The 19,593-nt window shown below is 47.0% G+C and overlaps 1 protein-coding gene and 1 long non-coding RNA gene across 2 annotated transcripts in view; one reads left to right on the forward strand and one right to left on the reverse strand.

Moving 5' to 3' along the window:
• The window catches only part of LOC115097809, a 39,744-nt gene that overhangs the window by 19,107 nt on the left and 1,044 nt on the right, over positions 1–19,593 (reverse strand). The window contains exon 2 of the long non-coding RNA XR_003858337.1: positions 17,661–17,781. This is a non-coding gene — a long non-coding RNA (uncharacterized LOC115097809). The remainder of the gene's footprint in view (positions 1–17,660; positions 17,782–19,593) is intronic.
• LOC115097808 (homer protein homolog 3-like) overlaps positions 18,800–19,593 on the forward strand; it is a 37,804-nt gene continuing 37,010 nt past the window's right edge. Inside the window, 1 exon segment of the mRNA XM_029613890.1 lies at positions 18,800–19,392. Within this exon segment, the coding sequence (XP_029469750.1) occupies positions 19,388–19,392 (5 nt within the window). The 5' untranslated portion in view covers positions 18,800–19,387.

Consider the following 19,593-nt stretch of genomic DNA (forward strand, 5'->3'; position numbering starts at 1 on the left):
CTTATGTCTATGTGTGGGAGTTCTGAAGCGAGCTGGATGTTGAGGTCATCGGACGAGCAAGGTCTTCTGTAGGGAAATGAGGATTGCGAAGGGAGAGATTTCCTGGTTTCTGTCAGAGTGAAGGTGGCGGTGATTAATGAGTGATCTGACCATGGGACCTGAGTGCATGTAGGGGGGGAAGCGTATTTGATTCCAGAGTTTACGAAGATGAGATCCAGAGTGTGGCCGGCTTTGTGGGTGGGCTTGTTGACGATCTGTTTGAGGCCCATGGCTTAGAGGGCCGTGAGAAAAGCCTCGCAGTTGGTAGTGAGAGTAGGGTTGTCGACGTGCAAGTTGAAATCTAACTAGATAAATGAAGCTTGACTGACGTGCCGCAAATGCGCAGTAGAGAGCAGCTCTACTGCGCATGCGAGCACGTCGGTCAGAGCGTGCCTGTTAAAATTGGCGCTGGAGGAGCAGTAGCGGCGGCAGCCCGAAGACAGGAGCGGCGGCGGCCCGAAGACAGGAGCGGCGGCAGCCCGAAGAGCAGGAGCGGCAGGAGCGGCGGCGGCCCGAAGAGCTGGAGCGGCGGCGGCACGAAGAGCAGGAGCGGCGGTGCACCGAAGAGCTGGAGCGGCAGGAGCGGCGGCGGCCCGAAGAGCTGGAGCGGCGGCGTGCACGCAAGGGAGGGAGGGACTGACGGACGGAAGGACCCCCCCGGAGATCTTCCGAGGGGGTAGGAGAGAGGAGTGACTGAGGGGAGAGGGGAGTGACAGGGGAGGGGGGAGAGAGGAGTGACTGAGGGGGAGAGAGGAAGGAGGGACTGAGGGGAGGAGGGAGAGGGGAGGGAGGAGTGACTGAGGGGAGGGGGGAGAGAAAGGAGTGACTGAGGGGAGAGGGGAGGTGGGAGGGAGAATGAGGGGGAAGGAAATAAACCAAAAAAAATGTTAATGTAGCCCGTTATTACGGGCTTAACGGCTAGTCTCCTATGATTAATGCTGGGGATTCCAGGTTCAAGTGTGTTGCAATTATTTCTACGATGGGGGAGACATCTGATTCAAGAAGGCCTGGTGGGGTGTATACGAGGAGAACTTGAAGTTGGGCAGTTTTGAAAAGTCCTATTTCTAGTTTAGAGTCAGACTTTACTGGGAGTTGGGAAAATCTCAGATCTTTTTTTGCTGCCAGCAGAATGCCGCCTCCCCTTTTTTTGTGACGAGGAAGTGAGAAGAAGTCGTAGAGGTGGGTGGGGAGTTGATTTATTATTGCTATGTCTGTCAGTTTGAGCCAGGTTTCTGTTATGGCACAAATGTCCGGGTTAGAGTCTAGGAGATAGTCATTGAGAATTAATGATTTTTTGGTGAGGGATTGCGCATTAAATAAAGTCAGGGAGAATAGTGTTAGGCCTAGTAATTGGGTAAGAGGTGAGATCGTAATTGGGATGAGGGTCTTGAGGTTGCGGGATCGGTGTAGCATGGTTGCTTTTCCTGTGGTGAAGAGATTTTGTTGAAGAATGGGGATTGGAAAGCTCGGAGTCATTCTGGACTTCTTGTGCCAGAGAGGAGGTGGTTGAGAGTTTGAGTGAGCTGGAAGAGTGCTTGAGGAAGGTTTGATAAATGCAGATGATGTTGACTGTTGGATCATGCTGGATGAGTGCTAGATCAGGCTCGAGGAATGCTGGGATGGATGACTGCAGTATGGATGACTGCTGGATGGATGGCTGCTGGATCACGTTGAGAGAGTGCTGGAGCAGGCGAGGTGAAGGTTGGTAGGGTGAGTGCTAGAACAGGCTTGTGGAATGCTGGGATGGATGACTGCTGGAATAGATGACTGCAGGATCACATTGAGAGTGTGCTGGAGCAGGCGAGGTGAAAGATGGTGGGGTGAGTGCTGGAAACAGGCTTGAGGATTGTTGGGGTGGATGACTGCTGGTGCTGTCTGGGTGCTGGTTATGAGATGAAGTTGGCGCCTGAAAGAAGTGCAGTAGGTCTGATGGTCTGATTGTCTGAAGAGGTCTGGAGTGAGAGAGTTAGGGAGAGGATGAGGAATCCGCAAATAAAGGTAGATAGCCCTGGGTCCTGGGGCTCACAAAGGGGCAGGCCCCTTAGGGCGCGCGACGCCACCGGGAACGTTGCAGTAATTTAAAGGGCTCCAGACGGCTCCCGATAGGCCGTCTGAGGTGGGGGCGCGGCTTGACTCACCACGCGGTTCCCTTCTGGGTAAAGTTTCTGGTTCTCCTCCTCCCTTTGGTTCAGGTCGGTCGATTACAGCGGATTTGCTCCTCTCCCTAACCGCTCGGCTCACCCACGAGGTATGAGTGGGCTCTTGCCCCAAATGGGCTGCGCGAGCCCCAGCGGAAGGGAGTTAGCGAGCTAATGAGGAGGGAGGGCATCGGGCCGAAAAGAATGCCGCCGGGAATGTTGCAGTAATTTAAAGGGCTCCAGATGGCTCCCAATAGGCCGTCTGAGGTGGTGGCGCGGCTTGACTCACCACGTGGTTCCCTTCTAGGTAAAGTTTCTGGTTCTCCTCCTCCCTCTGGGTTCAGGTTGGTCGATTACAGCGGATTTGCTCCTCTCCCTAATCGCACGGCTCACCCACGAGGTATGAGCGGGCTCTTGCCCCAAATGGGCTGCGCCGGCCGCTCAAGCCCCAGCGGAAGGGAGTTTGCGAGCTAATGAGGAGGGAGGGTGACGCTAGCAGAATACCTCACCTCAGTCACACATGCAGATCACACAGACCTTCACCAAATACAGAATAAAGAGACAAATTTTAACTAAAAACATGCAAACAAAAACTGAATTGGAAACCATAACAAGAAAGACTCCATTTGCAGTGCAATTATGGAAAACCAGAATCACCATTTCTTAGCGTACAGACACCTCTACCAGCAGATGGAGGCAGAGCAAAGCTGACATCACAGTATATACACCCCCTGTAATGACATCAGCCTGCCAGTATTCTCCATCTCCAGCAGATGGTGGATGTGCATTTCCCTACTGGGGATTGCTTTAAGTTTTAGAAGGAGAAAAGAAGAAGGAAATTAATTCGCCTTGCTCTCCTATGGTGATACTATAAGATCCCTCCCTCAGTCGAGAATTCCTGAAGTGATATCCTTGGATCCCTCCCTCAGTTGAGTGCTTTGTTCCGGTAGCTGGTTTTCAGCTGGCATGGACTTAGCTGTAAAAAAAAAAAAGCTGAAAGGCAGTGGGTGCAGGAAGCCGAATGTGGCAGTGAAGGTATATGCCCTCTCCTCCTGCAGCTGGAGACCAATTCTCTTCTCAGCTGGGACGAGCTGAGCTCAGATAAAGAATAAATAGTGAATTTTTTTCCTAGGGGTTCCTCTCTCCCTCGATTTCTATGCTCGGTGTGCTGATCTGACACTCATTCCTGTTTCCAAGGGAGTTTGGGGGACGTGGGCAGCCTAGCAGATTGAGCAGAACATCAAATGATTTAAAAAATATAACTTTTTAAAAAAAATTTCCAATCAATATTTCATAACAGCAGACGCATCAAATTACACCCAATAATTAAAACTAAGACTTAAAAAAAAATCCCTTGCTCTCCATACCTGGGAATTTTTAGATTCCAGTCACCCTGAGATTATCATGGATTAGTCAGGGATAGGTATGCACAAACTTTCTCCTCTCTCTTATATATACACATTTTCTAACATATATGCCCATACTCACACAAACTCCCTTATATTCTCTCTCACATACATACTGACTGGCTCACAAACTATGGCTCACACACATGCTCATTGGTTTAAATAGTCCTCTTGATCACACAGATGCTCATTGGCAAGCTCGTTCTCTCTCACTCACACAAGCTCATTTACTCTCGCTCATACACATGCTCTGGAAAACACAACAAGCCTGACTATTCTGCAGTGCAACAATGGGAAAAAAACAGAAACCACATCATTCCTCATAAAACATTAAGCAATAAAATCGAGATATAAAATATTATTCATAATATTAAAAACATACTAATCAAAAATAAATATGGGGGGGGTCACGTGATGCTCAGCTAGGAGGTAGGCGAGGTTAGGGAAGCTTCTTTGGCCTATGATATTTTTTTCATATCTTCTCTCGCGCTAAAATACTAAAGGATTATCGGATAAGATATCTAAAAAAAGTTCATACCGGCGATGAGGGCTGAAAAATCGACTGAAAGCCAGAAAACCGTGCACAAATCGCACTCTGACGGAGACAGACCGGTAAAGAATTCTGGCTCTGAGGAAGACTGGCCGGCCCTTCCCACTTCGTTGGATCAAACTAAGTCATTGCAAAAAATGTTGATATTTTCTCAAAGAAACTGACAGACAATATAACTTCCAAACTAGCAGTGGTCATGGAGAAAGTTGTAACATTAGTCTCCTTGGTGCAGGAAAATGCTGAACGCATCAGAGAGACAGTGGTGAGAGTCAAAGAAGTTGAGATGTCCCTGACACATGCCTAGACTAAGTTAGATACGTTGGAAAAAAGTATGAGGCACTGTCGGACAAGGTGGACAATATGGAAAACTGGGGCCGCCGAAAAAACATTTGGATAATCGGCCTGCCCAAGAACATGGAGGGTAAGGACTCAGTGGCTTATTTCTCAAAATGACTGCTGGAGGTCCTGGGCCTTGAGACTCTGAAGAGCCGAATGAAGATAGAAAATGCACACCATGCATTAGCTCCCCCCCACACACACACACACACATCCGGCAGCAGCCCTTGAGCAGTGATGCTTCAAATGCATAGCTAAGCTGAAAAAGCATGAATAATGACTAAAGTGAGATTGCAGCCCTCTATCACGTATGACTCCCATAAGATCATGTTCTTTCAAAACTTGTTGCACTGGTGGTGGACCCTTGGCCCGAGGTGGGGTTGACGCTACCCGTAGGGCAAGCCCCACGGGTCCCCATTGTCGGGAGGTGGAGCAGACCAGGAGAAGGAGGCTGACTGGAGTTTCGCTAATACCAGCCCTCGTTCCCCACAGGTTGAGCCCATGGGTGCCAGGGCCGGCTGGTCTTAGGCGGGCCTCCGTCAGACAACTCCCAGTGGATGTTGTAGCAGGTAGCTAGGTACCACCAGAGGTATCGGAGGGACTGAGGCAGGTCCGGACGAGGCAGGGATCCAGAGGCTCGGGCAGCAAGATGGGCCAGAAGCAAGAGTAGATGATGTCCGGGCAGCAGAAGGCCGAAGCCTGACAAGGCCAAGTCCAGGGAGATACCAGAGGCGAGGTCCAGGGCAGGTGGCAGAGCTAGACAAATTCCAACAAAATGAGGGTCAAAGCCAGTAATCAGTCCTGAGCGTGGTCCAACATAGCAAGGGTCAAAGCCAGTGATCAGTCCAAGGTAAGGCTGGGTAGGAACCAAGAACGAAGACAGGAACAGGAACCAGGAATGAGGACGAGTAATGAAGTACACGAATGGCATGAAGACCTGTTGCCAAGGCAAGGAATGAGTGGCGGGCCCTGCCTTAAGTAGCAGGGTCCAATGATGTCAACATCCAGGGCCGAGGGTTAGTTTCCCGCTGCGGCTCCTATAAAGGCAGCAAGGCGCACGCGCGTGCCTAGAGAGAGGCAGGATGCTGGACGGTGGCATCTCCCTGTGGCACACGTGGGGAGACCCGCCGGGAGCTGAAGAGGTTCACAGAGGAGCCAGGAACACCCGAGGAGGCAACGGGGGTGCGGAAGCCCAGGCGGCTGCCTAACGCCGCGAGTGAGGACGGGCCAGGTGCGGGAACCAGGCGCTGGAGGTAAGTAGGCCTGGTCATGGGCCTGCTTACTCAAAGTGATGGATGGTAAGCATCTGCAATTTTTCAATACAGTTGACACTGCAAAAAAATTTCTTGATGAGATAAATGCAGGGAAGTCCAGGAGAAATAGTGTGGTGCAAAGCTGGTGAAATGGTGCAGCGTGAGAGAAGCAAAATGTGGGTAGAGGGGCAGTCGAGCCACTGAGATTACCATCGCTGAATGGTCTGTTACCCCCCTTGGGTTGCTGTAAGAGTTTTTTTAATTGTTTTTGCTTGATTTGTACTTTTTTTCATCTGTAAGGGCCCACCCTGAAACAGGATGTTTATTGGGCGGGACTGTGATTGCTACACAGAGACCAGTGGGCATGAAACAAAACTGTTGCATTGCGGGCTGTTAGCCGGAAGATCTGAGTTGGACGTTGTTCTCGAAGGACAGGGCCTAACTATAGTGCGATGCAGGTTTATTCTAGACTATCATTGTTTTGTTTTTTAACTACAAAGTGCGATGGAACTGGGAGCGGCTGATGTCAGTTGGACATCCTGCATTGGGCGCGTAGCCGGTGACAGACTGCCAATGTTATTATCATTTTTATTTTTTTTGTGGACCTGCTTTCAGAACCCACAAGTCACAAGTCCCAGTGATAGTTGTAGACTGCCTAATTTGTGTACTCACTAACCTGTATTATTTTTTTGGGTTCCTGTCTCTCATTTGGTGGACCTTTTTATCTTTTTTTTTTTTATTTTTAAGTTTAGTTTTTTGCCTTTGGTACAGAGTGGTATTCCCTGGGTCTGCGTGCAACCTCCAGAGATAGCTGCAATTCAGTTTTGTCTGCTGAAATACAGGGATAAATGGTGAGGTATATTCATGCTTGCTGTACTTGCATGTTTTGTATTGTTTAGTCTGATGCACCAAAGTTTTTTTTACTTTTTTTCATTCCAGGAAATGTTAAGATTTCTGCTGGTTACGGTTTGGGATTATTATGTGAGGGGGTAAGAAGGTTACAAAGAATTGATTGATACTATGGAGGGATGGGAAGGTAGGGGAAGGAGACAGTGTTAGGATAATGCAGGATGAGCATGTTATATTTGAAGGTGATGGCTTGGTGGTAATGGGATTATGGTATGGGCACTGTCCATTTGTTGTTATTGATGATGAGAGGGGCAAAATCCAAGGTTAATATCTGTGCTGTTTTCATAAATATTTTAGAGGATGGCTGATGTGAAAATTGTATCATTGAATGTGTGTGGTATATCAAACCCAGTTAAACGATCATGGATATTACAGTTCTTAAAACAGAAGGGTATAAGCTTAGCTTTCTTGCAAGAGACTCAACTGGTGGCTAGTGAGCATGCTAAATTAAAGAGGGCCTGAGTGGGGCAAATGCAGAGGAGTGTGCATTCTAATTCATAAAAATCTTCCTCTGCAACTACATAGATTCTTTTGCGATCCAGAGGGTCACTATGTAATCCTGGAGAGTAGTTTGTAGGGACAATTGATTACATCTATAAATGTATACGAGCCTAATGTTGGACAATCAGAATTCTATGGAAAGTTGTGAGATTCTAAGGGGATATGATACTACTAGGGTCTGCATTGATGGAGACTGGAACTCTTGTATATAATCTACTTTAGTTAGATCTGGCGTGAGAAGTGTGCAGCAAGATACTGGGAGAGGGATTGTGGATCTAATGCAAACATTTGATTTGGTGGATATATGGCAGATGAGGAATCCTAGTGGTAGGAATTACATATACTTCTCTCCTAGATTCCAGACTTATAGTGGAATTGATTTTTTTCCTCTGTAGCACCATATCTGATCATCACACGATCTCCTTCTTGTTTAAGCCACAATGTGGGTAAGAGTCACCGGGTATGGAGGTCTCTACTAGGTAAACAGGATTTCAGGGATACAATAAAACAGTTATGGGCGATTTTGCATTGCATAATTCCCCAGAGGATTTTAACCCGACACATAGGTGGGAATCCTTAAAGGCGGTAGTCCGTGGGCATATGATATGATATGCTAGTTTCAAGAACAGGGAAAGAAAAGCAAAATAGGAGGAGCTGGAACAGCAAAATCAATTACTCGAACAAAAGCATAAAGTAAACTGCTTGCCTTGGGCTTATAAGAGGTTGTGTGGGATGCGAGATAAACTTAAAGCATTGTAAGTGGATGTTATTGAAAAATCTATATGGTTTTCAAAACAAAGATATTTTGAGCATGGCAATAAGGCTGTTTCCTTGTTGGCTAGAGTGATACAGGCCCAAAGAAAGAGTTCAATAATTTAGAGCATTAGAAACAGGGAATGGTCAAGCAAATACCTAATGGCCGGATTTTAAAACCCCCGGCGACTGTAAATCCTGGGCCCTACGTGCACCGGGCCAATTTTCAAACGGGCCCGGCCACGCATGTAAACCCCAGTACATGAGTAGGTGCCGGGGCCTGGGGGTGGGGTGGTCTGGGGGTGGGGAGGGGCAGGGCTGGAGGTGCCGGTACAGCAGCCATTTGCCGCTGTGCTGGGGGAGCAGCAACTTAAAAAAAAAAAAGATATGGGAGATTAGGTTTAGGGGCTGGGGAGGAGAGGGGAAGGGAGGCTAGGGTAGGGAGTAGGAAAGTTCCCTCCCAGTCCATTCCTTAATTGGAGTGGACTGGGAGGGAACTGTGGAAGGCTCCGATGTGTCGCCGCACGAAAGTTGCCAAAGTTCACCCACCCTTGTGCGTGCTGCCCCAGATTTTATAACATGCGCGCACCAGCGTCCATGTGCGCATCCATGTGTGTGAATGCATTTTTTTTTTTAATCTACCCCTAAAGATATAAATGCTTTGTTTGCCTTGCATTTCATCAATTTCCATCAGGCCCAACCCGATCTGGATGAACAAGTGGTTCTCTCCTTTGAGATTACTGCATGTTGAGGTGGCAGACGCAGGCAGGTAATCTGCGGGCATCACAATGGAGGAGTTTCTACGGGCTCTGAAAGCACTAGAGGTGGGAAAGCCCGGGACCTGATGGCTATCCATTAGAATTCTATAAGGCTTTCATGGAAGAACTGGTTCCCATGTGTTATGAATGAGCGGTGTTTGGGTGGATCCTTGGGTACTGGGGCCGATGACCATGCCCACGGGGAGGAGCCCCGTGAGGAGCCACAGTACTAGGCTAGACTCAGAACGCACAAACACAGTTCTTTATTAGACAGCTTTGAAGAGTACCACCATGGCAGTAGTGAGGCAGTCTGGTAGTTTGCAGTCTCAGGGACCTCAGCAGAGGGAGCCCTTCTCACCCCGTTGGTATTGGGAGGTTCCAAAGCAGGTTTCCCAGCAAGGAAGTACTGTGGATGAGATAGACTGAAAGTTAGTGTACTCACTAGGTGTTTGCTGTAGATAGGCGATTCCACCAGGTTGTAGAAGTAAGTGCAGGCACCAAGGCAGGGAGAGCAGGCCCTCGAGGAGCGAGTACCTGTTCCCTGTAAAGCACATGAAATAAAGCAGAGGGCCCCCGAGGACGGGTAACCAGGTTAGAAGTTACCCCGAAGGGCAGAGAGAGAGCTTCCAGCAGCAGCACGGAAGCAGCAAAGTAGCGTAGACAGGAACGGAATGATTCCAGAGTCAAGTCCTTGCTAACTCATCGAGGTAGCAAAATAGAAGATGTTATATACCGGATGGCGTGACGTCAGTATGGGGGAACGCCCCCGAGGTTCGCGCCAAGGGTTGCATAAAGACGTGGGTGACATGCGCACCCTGATAGGTACCTGGGAGGAGCATGGCGGGAAGCAGCACCATAGCCATTCCGGGGATGCCGGAGAGGTCGGCTTGTAGACGCGGTGGTAGCCATCTTTCCTAGGTAAGCGGGAGAAGCCGTGAATAAGGTGGGGCAAACGGGGCGAAGCCGACTAGCACAGACGGATGCAACACCATGTTAAGTGAATCGTTTAATTACCTCAGAACTCCAAATACAAGGTTAGGTACTCTTCTGGAAGCTTTAATTGTGCTGATTTACAAGGTGGCCAGAGACCTGTTGGAATGGTCCTTCTATAGACCAATTTCCTTCATAAATGCTGATATGAAGATATTAGCTAAGATCTTACAGAATCGGTTGGAAGATATTGTGCCCACTTTGGTACATGATGACCAAATGGGATTTGTAAAAGGGAAAATCTCTACAAATAATACCAGGTGGTGGTTCAATATCCTGCATTGGACTAAACAAAAGAAGATACATGGAGTAGTATTTTCTATAGATGCAGATAAGGCGTTTGATCGGGGTTCCTGGTCTTATAGGTTTATAGTCCTGAAACAGTATGGAATGCCTGAGGATTTTTTAACCTAGATACAGGCTTTATATAAAAAAAAAAAGCCCATTGCGAGAATATTGACGAATAGCATGGTCTCTGCCCCTTTAGCAATCGAAAGGGGAACAAGTCAAGGTTGTCCCCTGTCCCTACTGCTATTCGACTTGGTCATAGAACCTTTGGCTCAGGCTATACGGTGTTCTAGGAGGATAGTGGGGTTTTCCAGGGGCCAAGGAGCGTCACAAAATTTTGCTTTATGCGGATGACACTCTATTGTTCATAACTAATTTGTCTAGATTGTACCAGAATTGATGGCGCTTATAAACAGATTTGAGGAACTTTCAGGTTATTTGATTAACTATACAAAATCAGAATAGTTGTTTTTGGGGCCAGAGAGGGAATAGCCACCGGAGGTTGGCCAATTTAAAAGAGCAGGGGAGGGGTTCAAATATCTTGGTATTTGGGTCTCCAGAGATTATGGTAGACTATATATATAAAGACAATTATTTACCTATTTTAGTAAGATCAAAGCTGATTTATGGCAGTGGTCATCGCTGCCTTTGTTGCTGCTGGGGCACATTAATCTGATTAAGATGGTTATGCTTACACTATTGATGTACCCTTATATGCACCTCCCATGTGATATTCCCACACAGGCCTTACAAATTTTAAAGGGAGATATTACAAGTTTTATTTGGCAAGGGAGACCACCTAGGTTGACGTATGATGTAATGTTAAAATTAGAGAAGCAGGAGGGCTTGGGTTGCCACATTTCCTATAGTATTATTGGGCTTGTAGATTATCGTGCCTGCGAATATGGTGGGTACAGACCCTCTGCAGTCATGGCTCTTGCTAGAGGAGGAAGGTCCGAAGGGTTGCAGTTTGGCTTCCTAACTGCATATGCTATGTTAGTCCAATACATATAGAAGGATAATGCGGGGGCATCTTATAATTGCCCACACGCTCAAAGTATGGAAGTCAATGACTTGAAAGGTGAAGGTCATAGATGCTTCTTGATCTTATTTGACCTCTATAGTGTGCAACCCTAACCTTTCCAAGCACACATTTTCGCCAGATATAGGCTTGTGGGAGGTGGAAGGGCTGAGATGTTTAGGACAATTATCTAATGAGAGGAGTATTAAATCTTTCACAGAACTGATGGGTGAATATCAGATATCATCCATGACCTGATTCTTGTATCTCTATATACGCAAGGATGTTACAGATATTCTTAGGGAACATCTGGATATTGAAGAAAATAAAGGGATGGAAGGAGGTGCCGAGTTGCACACGTAGGGTGAGTCATTTAATATCAGTGTTATATAAGACAAATCAATCCTCAGTATGTGACATGGAAACATCTCAAAATATTATTCAGGCACAGAACTCTGATTTGAATGTTGAACTGGATTTTAGGGATTGGAAGTCAATCTGGAAGAGGTTGCAGCACATCACTATATGTAGTAAGGGTCAAGAATTATTGTTTAAATTGTTAAATAGATTATACCGTACTTCTGTTTTTTATGCTGAATTTGGTAGTGTTAATCCTGACTGCTGGAGAGGGTATGGGCAGTTGGGAACTTACTGTCATATGTGGTAGGAGTGCCGGGACACTCAAGTATTTTGGCAAAAAGTAGCTGAACATATATCTGCTATGTGTGGGCAACAGTTAGTCACTCTTTTCCCCCAGGACAAGCAGGATGGTAGTCCTCACATGTGGGTGACGTCACTGGACAGAGCCCTATCACGGAAAACTTTTCTGTCAAAGTTTCTAGAACTTTTGACTGGCACACTGAGCATGTCCAGCATGCCATAATCCCTGTAGCCACAGGGGTCTCCCTTCAGTCTCTTTTTTTCCACGCTGCAGTTTGCCTCGTGGTTAGGAGCTCTGTGAGAATTTTCTCACTACTTTTCCTCACGGAAAAACTTGAAGTTTTCTTCACAAAACGTTTCCTCATAGGGGTCTCCCATTGTGACATCGTTTTCCTCGACGCTCGTGAGTAAATTCCACAGTTTTTCGGTCGGGTCCGGCTACCTTACCCTTGGTTCCTGCAGGCCACCAACCATTTTCACGGCCCTTTTTTCTAACATGGCTATGGGCTTTAGAAAATGTCCAGAGTGTCTGTGTACGATGTCAATTACAGACCCGCGTGATGTCTGTGTGTTGTGCCTCGGCTCAACACTCGATGTTCGTCGATGCCCAAGCTGTGCTCAAATGACCCCGAAGGGCAGGCATGCCAGACTGGACAAAATGGAGACTCTTTTCAAAATAAAGTTAACTCCATCGACATCCACCCAATCATCACCGGTAGGAGCATCGACAAAGTCCATCAACAAACCTCGCCGGGAGCAGCAAGGCAGCGGTGGCCATCCGTCACCAATGACATCTAGGGCATTGGCATCTTCTTCCTTGGTGCTGGAGAAAGACCGGGTCGAGCACCAAGGGAAATACCGGCACCGGCACTGCATCGGCTTCAATGGCTATCGAGCTGATGCCAAAAAGGACACGGGTAGAGGAGCCTCCAACCTCCTCCTTACCTGAGATACTGAGGCGATCCCCACCGACATCGGTGCCGGGTATTGAGCCCCCACAGACTCCTGTGGAGGTGCCAGTAGCACCTAGCCTGCCTCCCCCTGTAGCTGTGTTACCTATGCCAGCTTCCATGGAGGAGCTGGACATGCTTGTCCAACAGGCGGTCCTCGATGCCCTCCAGAGCATTCATCCTCCATCGATGCTGGCCCCCATACCGGCACTGATACCGGAGCTATCAATCTTCGCACCAATACTCGACCGCCTGGACACAGTCATCGGTGCCCTTCCAACCCAGGCTGGGCCTTTTGTACCGACACGACCTACTGAGTCTCCGAAACCCCCGATACCCATTCTGGGGTCCTTGGAAGACGAAGGCACAGACTCCAGTCCTCTTCCAGCGCTGCTTCCATCGATGCCAGAACCGGTTCCTGGTCCGTCTGGGCTCTCGGGATCGAGACGCCCACGATTCCCCTCGATGCCGCCAAAATCTTCAACGGTGCCACCACATCCTCCATTGATGCCATCGAGGGATCCATCAATGCCAACACATCCAGGAGTACCAGGTCTTTTTCCTCCCTCGTTATCTCAGCCAGAGAACCCGTATGACCCGTGGGAGGATGTTGACATTGACACTTCTACGGAGGACATACTTTCAGAACCATCTCCTCCGGGAAGAAAGGAGACTGTCTCCACCAGAGGACCTCTCCTTTGCTAATTTTATAAAGGAAATGTCAGAGACAATCCCCTTTGACCTGGTCACCAAGGAAGACACACTTCAGAAGACATTGGAAGTCCTCCAATTTGTGAATGCCCCCAAAGAAATTATGGCTATTCCCATCCATGAAGTACTCCTGGACCTCCAGCATCGCCTATGGGAGCACCCTTGTACTGTCCAACCAGTTAACAGAAAGACAGATGCAACTTATTTAGTCCAACATGCTCCAGGGTTTCAGAAACCACAGCTACCTCACCAGTCAGTTGTGGTGGAATCTGTGCAGAAGAAAGCCAAAAGATTACATCCACATTCTTCTGCACCCCCTGGAAAGGACCAAAAATTCTTGGATGTTCTGGGTCGAAATGTTTTTCAGGGCTCTATGTTAGTGTCACGCATAGCAGCCTATCAATTATACATGACACAATACCAAAGGAATCTGTGGAAACATAGATGACTCTCTGCTTCAACAACAACAAGAAGATCTCAATACCATTCTTCAGAAAGGCCTTGAGGCAGGAAAACATGAGGTACGGGCAGCTTATGATTCCTCTGAGACTGCTTCTTGATTATCAGTGACAGGAATCAGCGTCAGAAGCTGGGCCTGGCTTAAGGCATCTGACTTGTGAGCTGAAGTCCAAGACAAGCTCGCTGATCTACCATGTACTGGTGAAAATCTATTCGGCGACAAAATACAGGACGCAGTGGCTCAACTGAAAGACCATCACGAGACTCTGCGTCAGCAATCCACAGTTACTAGGGAGGCCCCCTCCTCTGCAAGAAGAACTGCGAGAAGGGACCCCAGAAGACTATTTTATCGCTCACGCAGGTACTATCCACCTACGTCTTGCGTGAGACCATCCAAACCACCTCAAAGAGGATATCCACGACAACCCAAGCCATCCAGACCTCAGCCACCTCCTCAAGTAGGCCAAGCCTCTGAATTTTGAAATCTATCCAGAGAACAGCAGCCACTCCACAAATCCAAAATCAGACTTGCCGGTGGGAGGTCGACTTCACCACTTCATAATCAATTGGCTCAGCATTACCACAGACCAATGAGTTATATCCATTATAACCCAAGGATACCATCTAAACTTCCCCACGGTACCCCCGGATTCACCACCCAATCTGCTGTGGATCCAAAAAGATCACACAAACCTTCTAGAGTCAGAACTCTCCATCCTTCTGAGTGCCAGGGCTGTTGAAGCTGTTCCCCGGGCACAGCAGGGCAGAGGATTATACTCCCGCTATTTTCTCATTCCAAAGAAATCAGGTGGCCTCCGCCCCATCCCAGACCTCCGCAATCTCAACAAATTTCTCCAGAAAGAAAAATTCAGGGTGGTGTCCCTGAGCACCATGCTTCCCCTTCTGCAAAAAGGAGATTGGCTCTGTTCTCTGGATCTTCAGGATGCATATGCTCACACCAATATCCTCACATCACCGCAAATACCTGCGTTTTATAGTGGAACATCAACATTTTCAGTACTGGGTTCTGCCTTTCGGTCTTGCCTCGGCACCCCATGTATTTACAAAGTACCTAGCAGTGGCTGCGGCCCATCTATGGAAGAACAATATACATTTGTTTCCTTACCTGGACGACTGGCTGATCAAAAGCCATTCCAAACAAGGAGCTCTCGATGCTCTCAAGCTCACTATCAATCTGCTACACTCAGGATTTCTCATCAACTACCAAAAATCCCACCTGACTCCATCCCACCGCCTTACTTTCATCGGAGCAGATTTGGACACCAGTCGTAAAGGCCTTCCTGCCCAATGACCGTGCAGTCACACTCTCCAAGCTAGCTTTGTCTCTGCGCACAAAAGAAACAGCCTCAGCCCATCAATTCCTAATGTTGCTGGGCCACATGGCTTCCACGGTCCATGTCACTCCTATGGCCAGGTTGGCCATGCGGATAACTCAATGGACTTTGAAATCTCAGTGGCTCCAAGCCATTCAACCTCTTTCATCCCAGATTCATGTAACCCACCAGCTATGGTTATCGCTTCTCTGGTGAACCAACAAAGTCAACTTGCTAACAGGTCTACCCTTCCAGCAACCAGTTCCGCAAGTAACCTTAACCACAGACGCATCCAACTTGGGTTGGGGAGCTCATGTGAACAATCTTCAAACTCAAGGTACTTGGACACAGCTCAAAGCAACGTTTCAGATCAACTTCCTAGAGCTTCGAGTTATACCTTATGCTCTATATGTGTTCAAGGACTGCCTTTCACACAAGACTGTTCTCATACAAACAGACAACACAGTTGCAATGTGATACTTGAATAAGCAGAGCGGCACAGGCTCTTATCTCCTCTGCCAAGAAGCCGCACAGATATGGGCCTGGGCCCTTGCATACTCCATGCATCTGCGGGCCACTTATCTGGCAGGCAGATCGCCTCAGTTGACAGTTCCATCCCCACGAGTGGTCTCTGGATCCTGTAGTAACTACCAGAAACTTCCAACGTTGGGGGTCAACCAACAATAGACCTTTTTGCATCCGAACTGAATCACAAAGTGGACAAATTCTGCTCCCTGCACAGGTAACAGAACACGTTGGCCATGGATGTCTTCGCTCACCCCTGGAACACAGGCCTCCTATACGCTTATCCCCCGATACCGCTGATACCAAAACTCTCATGAAGCTACAACAGGACAAAGGGTCAATGATACTCATAGCCCCGTATTTGTAGCGACCTTCGGTGCTCGATGTCTCCACTCCGCCCTCCTCACCTCCTTGGCGACTCCCTCTTGTCAAGTGGAAGGTTGGCTGCCGTGGCGTCATTCTGCCGTCTTCCTTCGGCATCTCCGGAGCGGCTCGACGCTGCAAACCACCATGTTTCACAAGGGCCTAAGGGCGCGCGCGCGGCGCGGCCCCGACTGATGTACCAGCAATGGTGCAAACCTCAGAGGCATCCCCCTGAGATGACGTCAGCAGTACCGGATATATGAGGTCTTAGAAATCGCTAACTAATCGAGTTAGCAAAGGTTATGGTACAAGGGGTTACACTACCTAAGCTGCTCTGCTCCTCGCACTTACCAGGGGTACCTGCTCCTTGGGGGCCTCGCTCTCTCTTTGTTTTTCAGGTAACAGTCAGGAACCGGCACTCGCTCCTCGAGGGCCCATGTTCCCGGACTGGTTGCTGAATACTTATTCTGCCTGGAAGTCACCGCTGCCTATTACACCAGTGAGTTACTCTCTCTCTCTCTCTCTCAGAGCTTTCTCTGGAACCAGGTACTCGCTCCTCAAGGGCCTAACTCATTCCAACACCTGGACTACTTCTAGAGACTATTGTGTGATTGTTACCATCAAGGTTCTGTTCCTGAACCCTGCATCCCCTGCCTACTCACTATATTCAGTTTCTCTACAGCTCAGTTATCCAGGATCGCTGTTCCAGTATCTGAGGGACTGCAGCCCAGACGGGCACTTCCAGCTCACTACTGCCACCTCTGGTGGTACAATATACTGTTTAATAAAAGAACTAGTGTGTGTGTCTGTCTCCATACTCTGAGCCTGACTGGTGGTCCCTCTCGGGATCTTCCCCCGGGGGTGTGGTCATCTGCCACTGACCCAAGGATCCACCCTAACAGCCTGGATGTTGAAAGCTTGATCCTCCAACTGCTCAACCTTTCAACTGATGTCCCTCAAGTGCTTGTAGCCTCACGAAAGCCTTCCACACGAAAATCCTATCATTCTAAGTAGAATAGATTTACCATATGGTGCACGCAAAAAGGTATCGACCCCTTTTCACGCCTCACTCCATCTCTATTAGACTATGTCTGGCACCTTTCAGACTCTGGTCTCCAGACTTCTTTAGTGAGGGTACACCTGAGTGCCATCTCAGCGTAACATAAGAACATGCCATACTGGGTCAGACCAAGGGTCCATCAAGCCCAGCATCCTGTTTCCAACAGTGGCCAATCCAAGTCACAAGTACCTGGCAAGTACCCAAAAACTAAGTCTATTCCATGTTACCGTTGCTAGTAATAGCAGTGGTTATTATCTAAGTTGACTTAATTAATAGCAGGTAATGGACTTCTTCTCCAAGAACTTATCCAATCCTTTTTTAAACACAGCTATACTAACTGCACTAACCACATCTTCTGGCAACAAATTCCAGAGTTTAATTGTGCGTTGAGTGAAAAAAGGGAGTGGGGGATGCCCCGATAACAGTGCAACCCCTTGTGAGTAGGTTTATGAGGGGTCTATTACAACTTAAGCACCCTCTATGACCACCAGTCACTGAATGGGACCTAAATGTAATACTTACAAGGCTCATGTGCTCCCCGTTTGAGCCTTTGCACTCCTGTGATATTAAATTTCTTACATGGAAAGTTCTCTTCCTAGTAGCCATTACATCTGCTCAAAGGCTTAGTGAGTTACAAGCACTTGTCACATACTCACCTTAAAACAGAGTTAGAAGCCAAATGTCCGATCTGGCTTCTTTATTGGACAGAGACAATATCTTTTAACAAGCCCGACTCAGACAGAGTTTCGCCCTCTTACAATGGTGCTGCATCAGGGGCTACAACATATAAACAAATAAGACATACTAATAAAGAAATCATAATAAAACAGAAATTATAATAAACAATTTAAAATGGACATATAAAATGGTAACATATATATATATATATATATATATATATATATATATATATGTGATGTAACATATAAACTTGAAAAGTGATATGTATGAAACTGTGAATATGGGAAAATATTGGATGTATGTTAATAAAAATGTATTGCCTTTACCTCAGCTTAATCATTTTGGAATTTCTGAGTGACCGGGTTGAAAGTTATGATTATGTATCAAATGGTCTGTGAATATGTTAAAAGAAACAAAGTTTAAAAATAAAAGCTATCTATTAAAAACCTTTGCGTGATCATGAAATATCAATAAAATGTACTTCTGGTGAATTGTAATATCTTATGCCGCAATGTTATATGAAAAACAACACTCTCCAATTCTGTAAAAAATATGAAAAAAACTAAAAACGAACAACTAATTAAAATCACTTAAAAACAAAAACTATACTGGACAATATAAGAAACTTATTTTATGAAAAAGAAAACACATAAGGGGCACTTTCTAAATTAATAACAATTTGGGTGATTTTCATGCTTGGGGTGCTGAAGCTGGTAGTTATTCCAGCAAGGGTTCAAGGTAGGTGCTGGAAATGCTGGGGCAGAGAGGATTCATTGAAAAAGCCCACACTATAAAAGAGAAAGGGCTGAATTGGCACAGCTTGGAAAGGAGAGAGCAACAGCACCAGTGTCAAGGTTTCAGCGCTGGCTACTCTCCATTAGCACATCCTTCATATACACTCGTAATTGAAATATTTGGAAAAAAAATATTGAAAACGTTCTCTTTAAAGTGAGATTACGTCGTCAATGAAACAAAAGCGGGGGAGGAGGAATGTCATTTAGATCTGATGAACTAAAGTTGGAAGGTCCTGGGTATCTTTTTTTTTTTTTGAATGATAAATTTAGCTTGTGGCAGCTGCATGAAGAGCCAGCAGGGGGAGACACCGAGTTCTTCAGCTCCTTGGAAATACAGGCGAGTGGAAGGGGGAAAGGAAGAATGTGAATGGGCTGGAGAGCCGGGGAAAGGAAAAAGGGACGCGGGAGAAAAGAGAGAACAAAGAAGATGCAGTGAAAAGGAGGAAAGTGGCTGGCGAGCCCAGGGTTCCGGAAACTCCTGGTCGCTTTCGAGGAGCGAGCCGTGCCAAAAAAACACAGACATTCATGCAGAATATAAAAATTAAAACAGCTCCGAGGACTGGGTGCAGCAGAAAAGGAAAGCGACTCTTGTCGGTGTCTGGATGAAACAAACAAACCAAAAAAAAACAAAACTGGCCGGACAAGATATTGCAACATTTGCCTGGAAAAGTGCTTTAAAGTTGTTTGAGATAAAAAACCGCTGGACTTGCCTGGTTCCGATCTCAGCACTTTTTTTTTTTTTTGTTTTCTGTCTATGAGAAACCCGGAGAGGGAAAAGATGTTTTAATTATTTTTGAAACTAACGGATTTGAAGGGGAAATCTAAAAAGAAGATCCGGAGAAGGAGCCACACGCAAAAAAAAAAAAAAAAAAAAAAGGAAGAAGAATTTAAAACGTCATTGCAAGGAAATGGGGTGAGCATGCATTCGGTTTCTTAACTAAGAAAGAAATATTTGTCTGGAGGTTATTAAAGTCTTTAGCAAGAAGGATCAGTGGTGGGGGGAGGAAGAGAAATCGATTAAAAACAAAGTTTTGAAGCCCGGGAAGTTGTTGCTTTTCCAAGTCGCTTTGGCTGCTGGTGAGTTCGGTTAATGGATTTTGTCTGGGGCTGGGAC

This window comes from Rhinatrema bivittatum, chromosome 8, assembly GCF_901001135.1.
Source record: "Rhinatrema bivittatum chromosome 8, aRhiBiv1.1, whole genome shotgun sequence".
Classification (NCBI taxonomy): Eukaryota; Metazoa; Chordata; class Amphibia; order Gymnophiona; family Rhinatrematidae; genus Rhinatrema; species Rhinatrema bivittatum.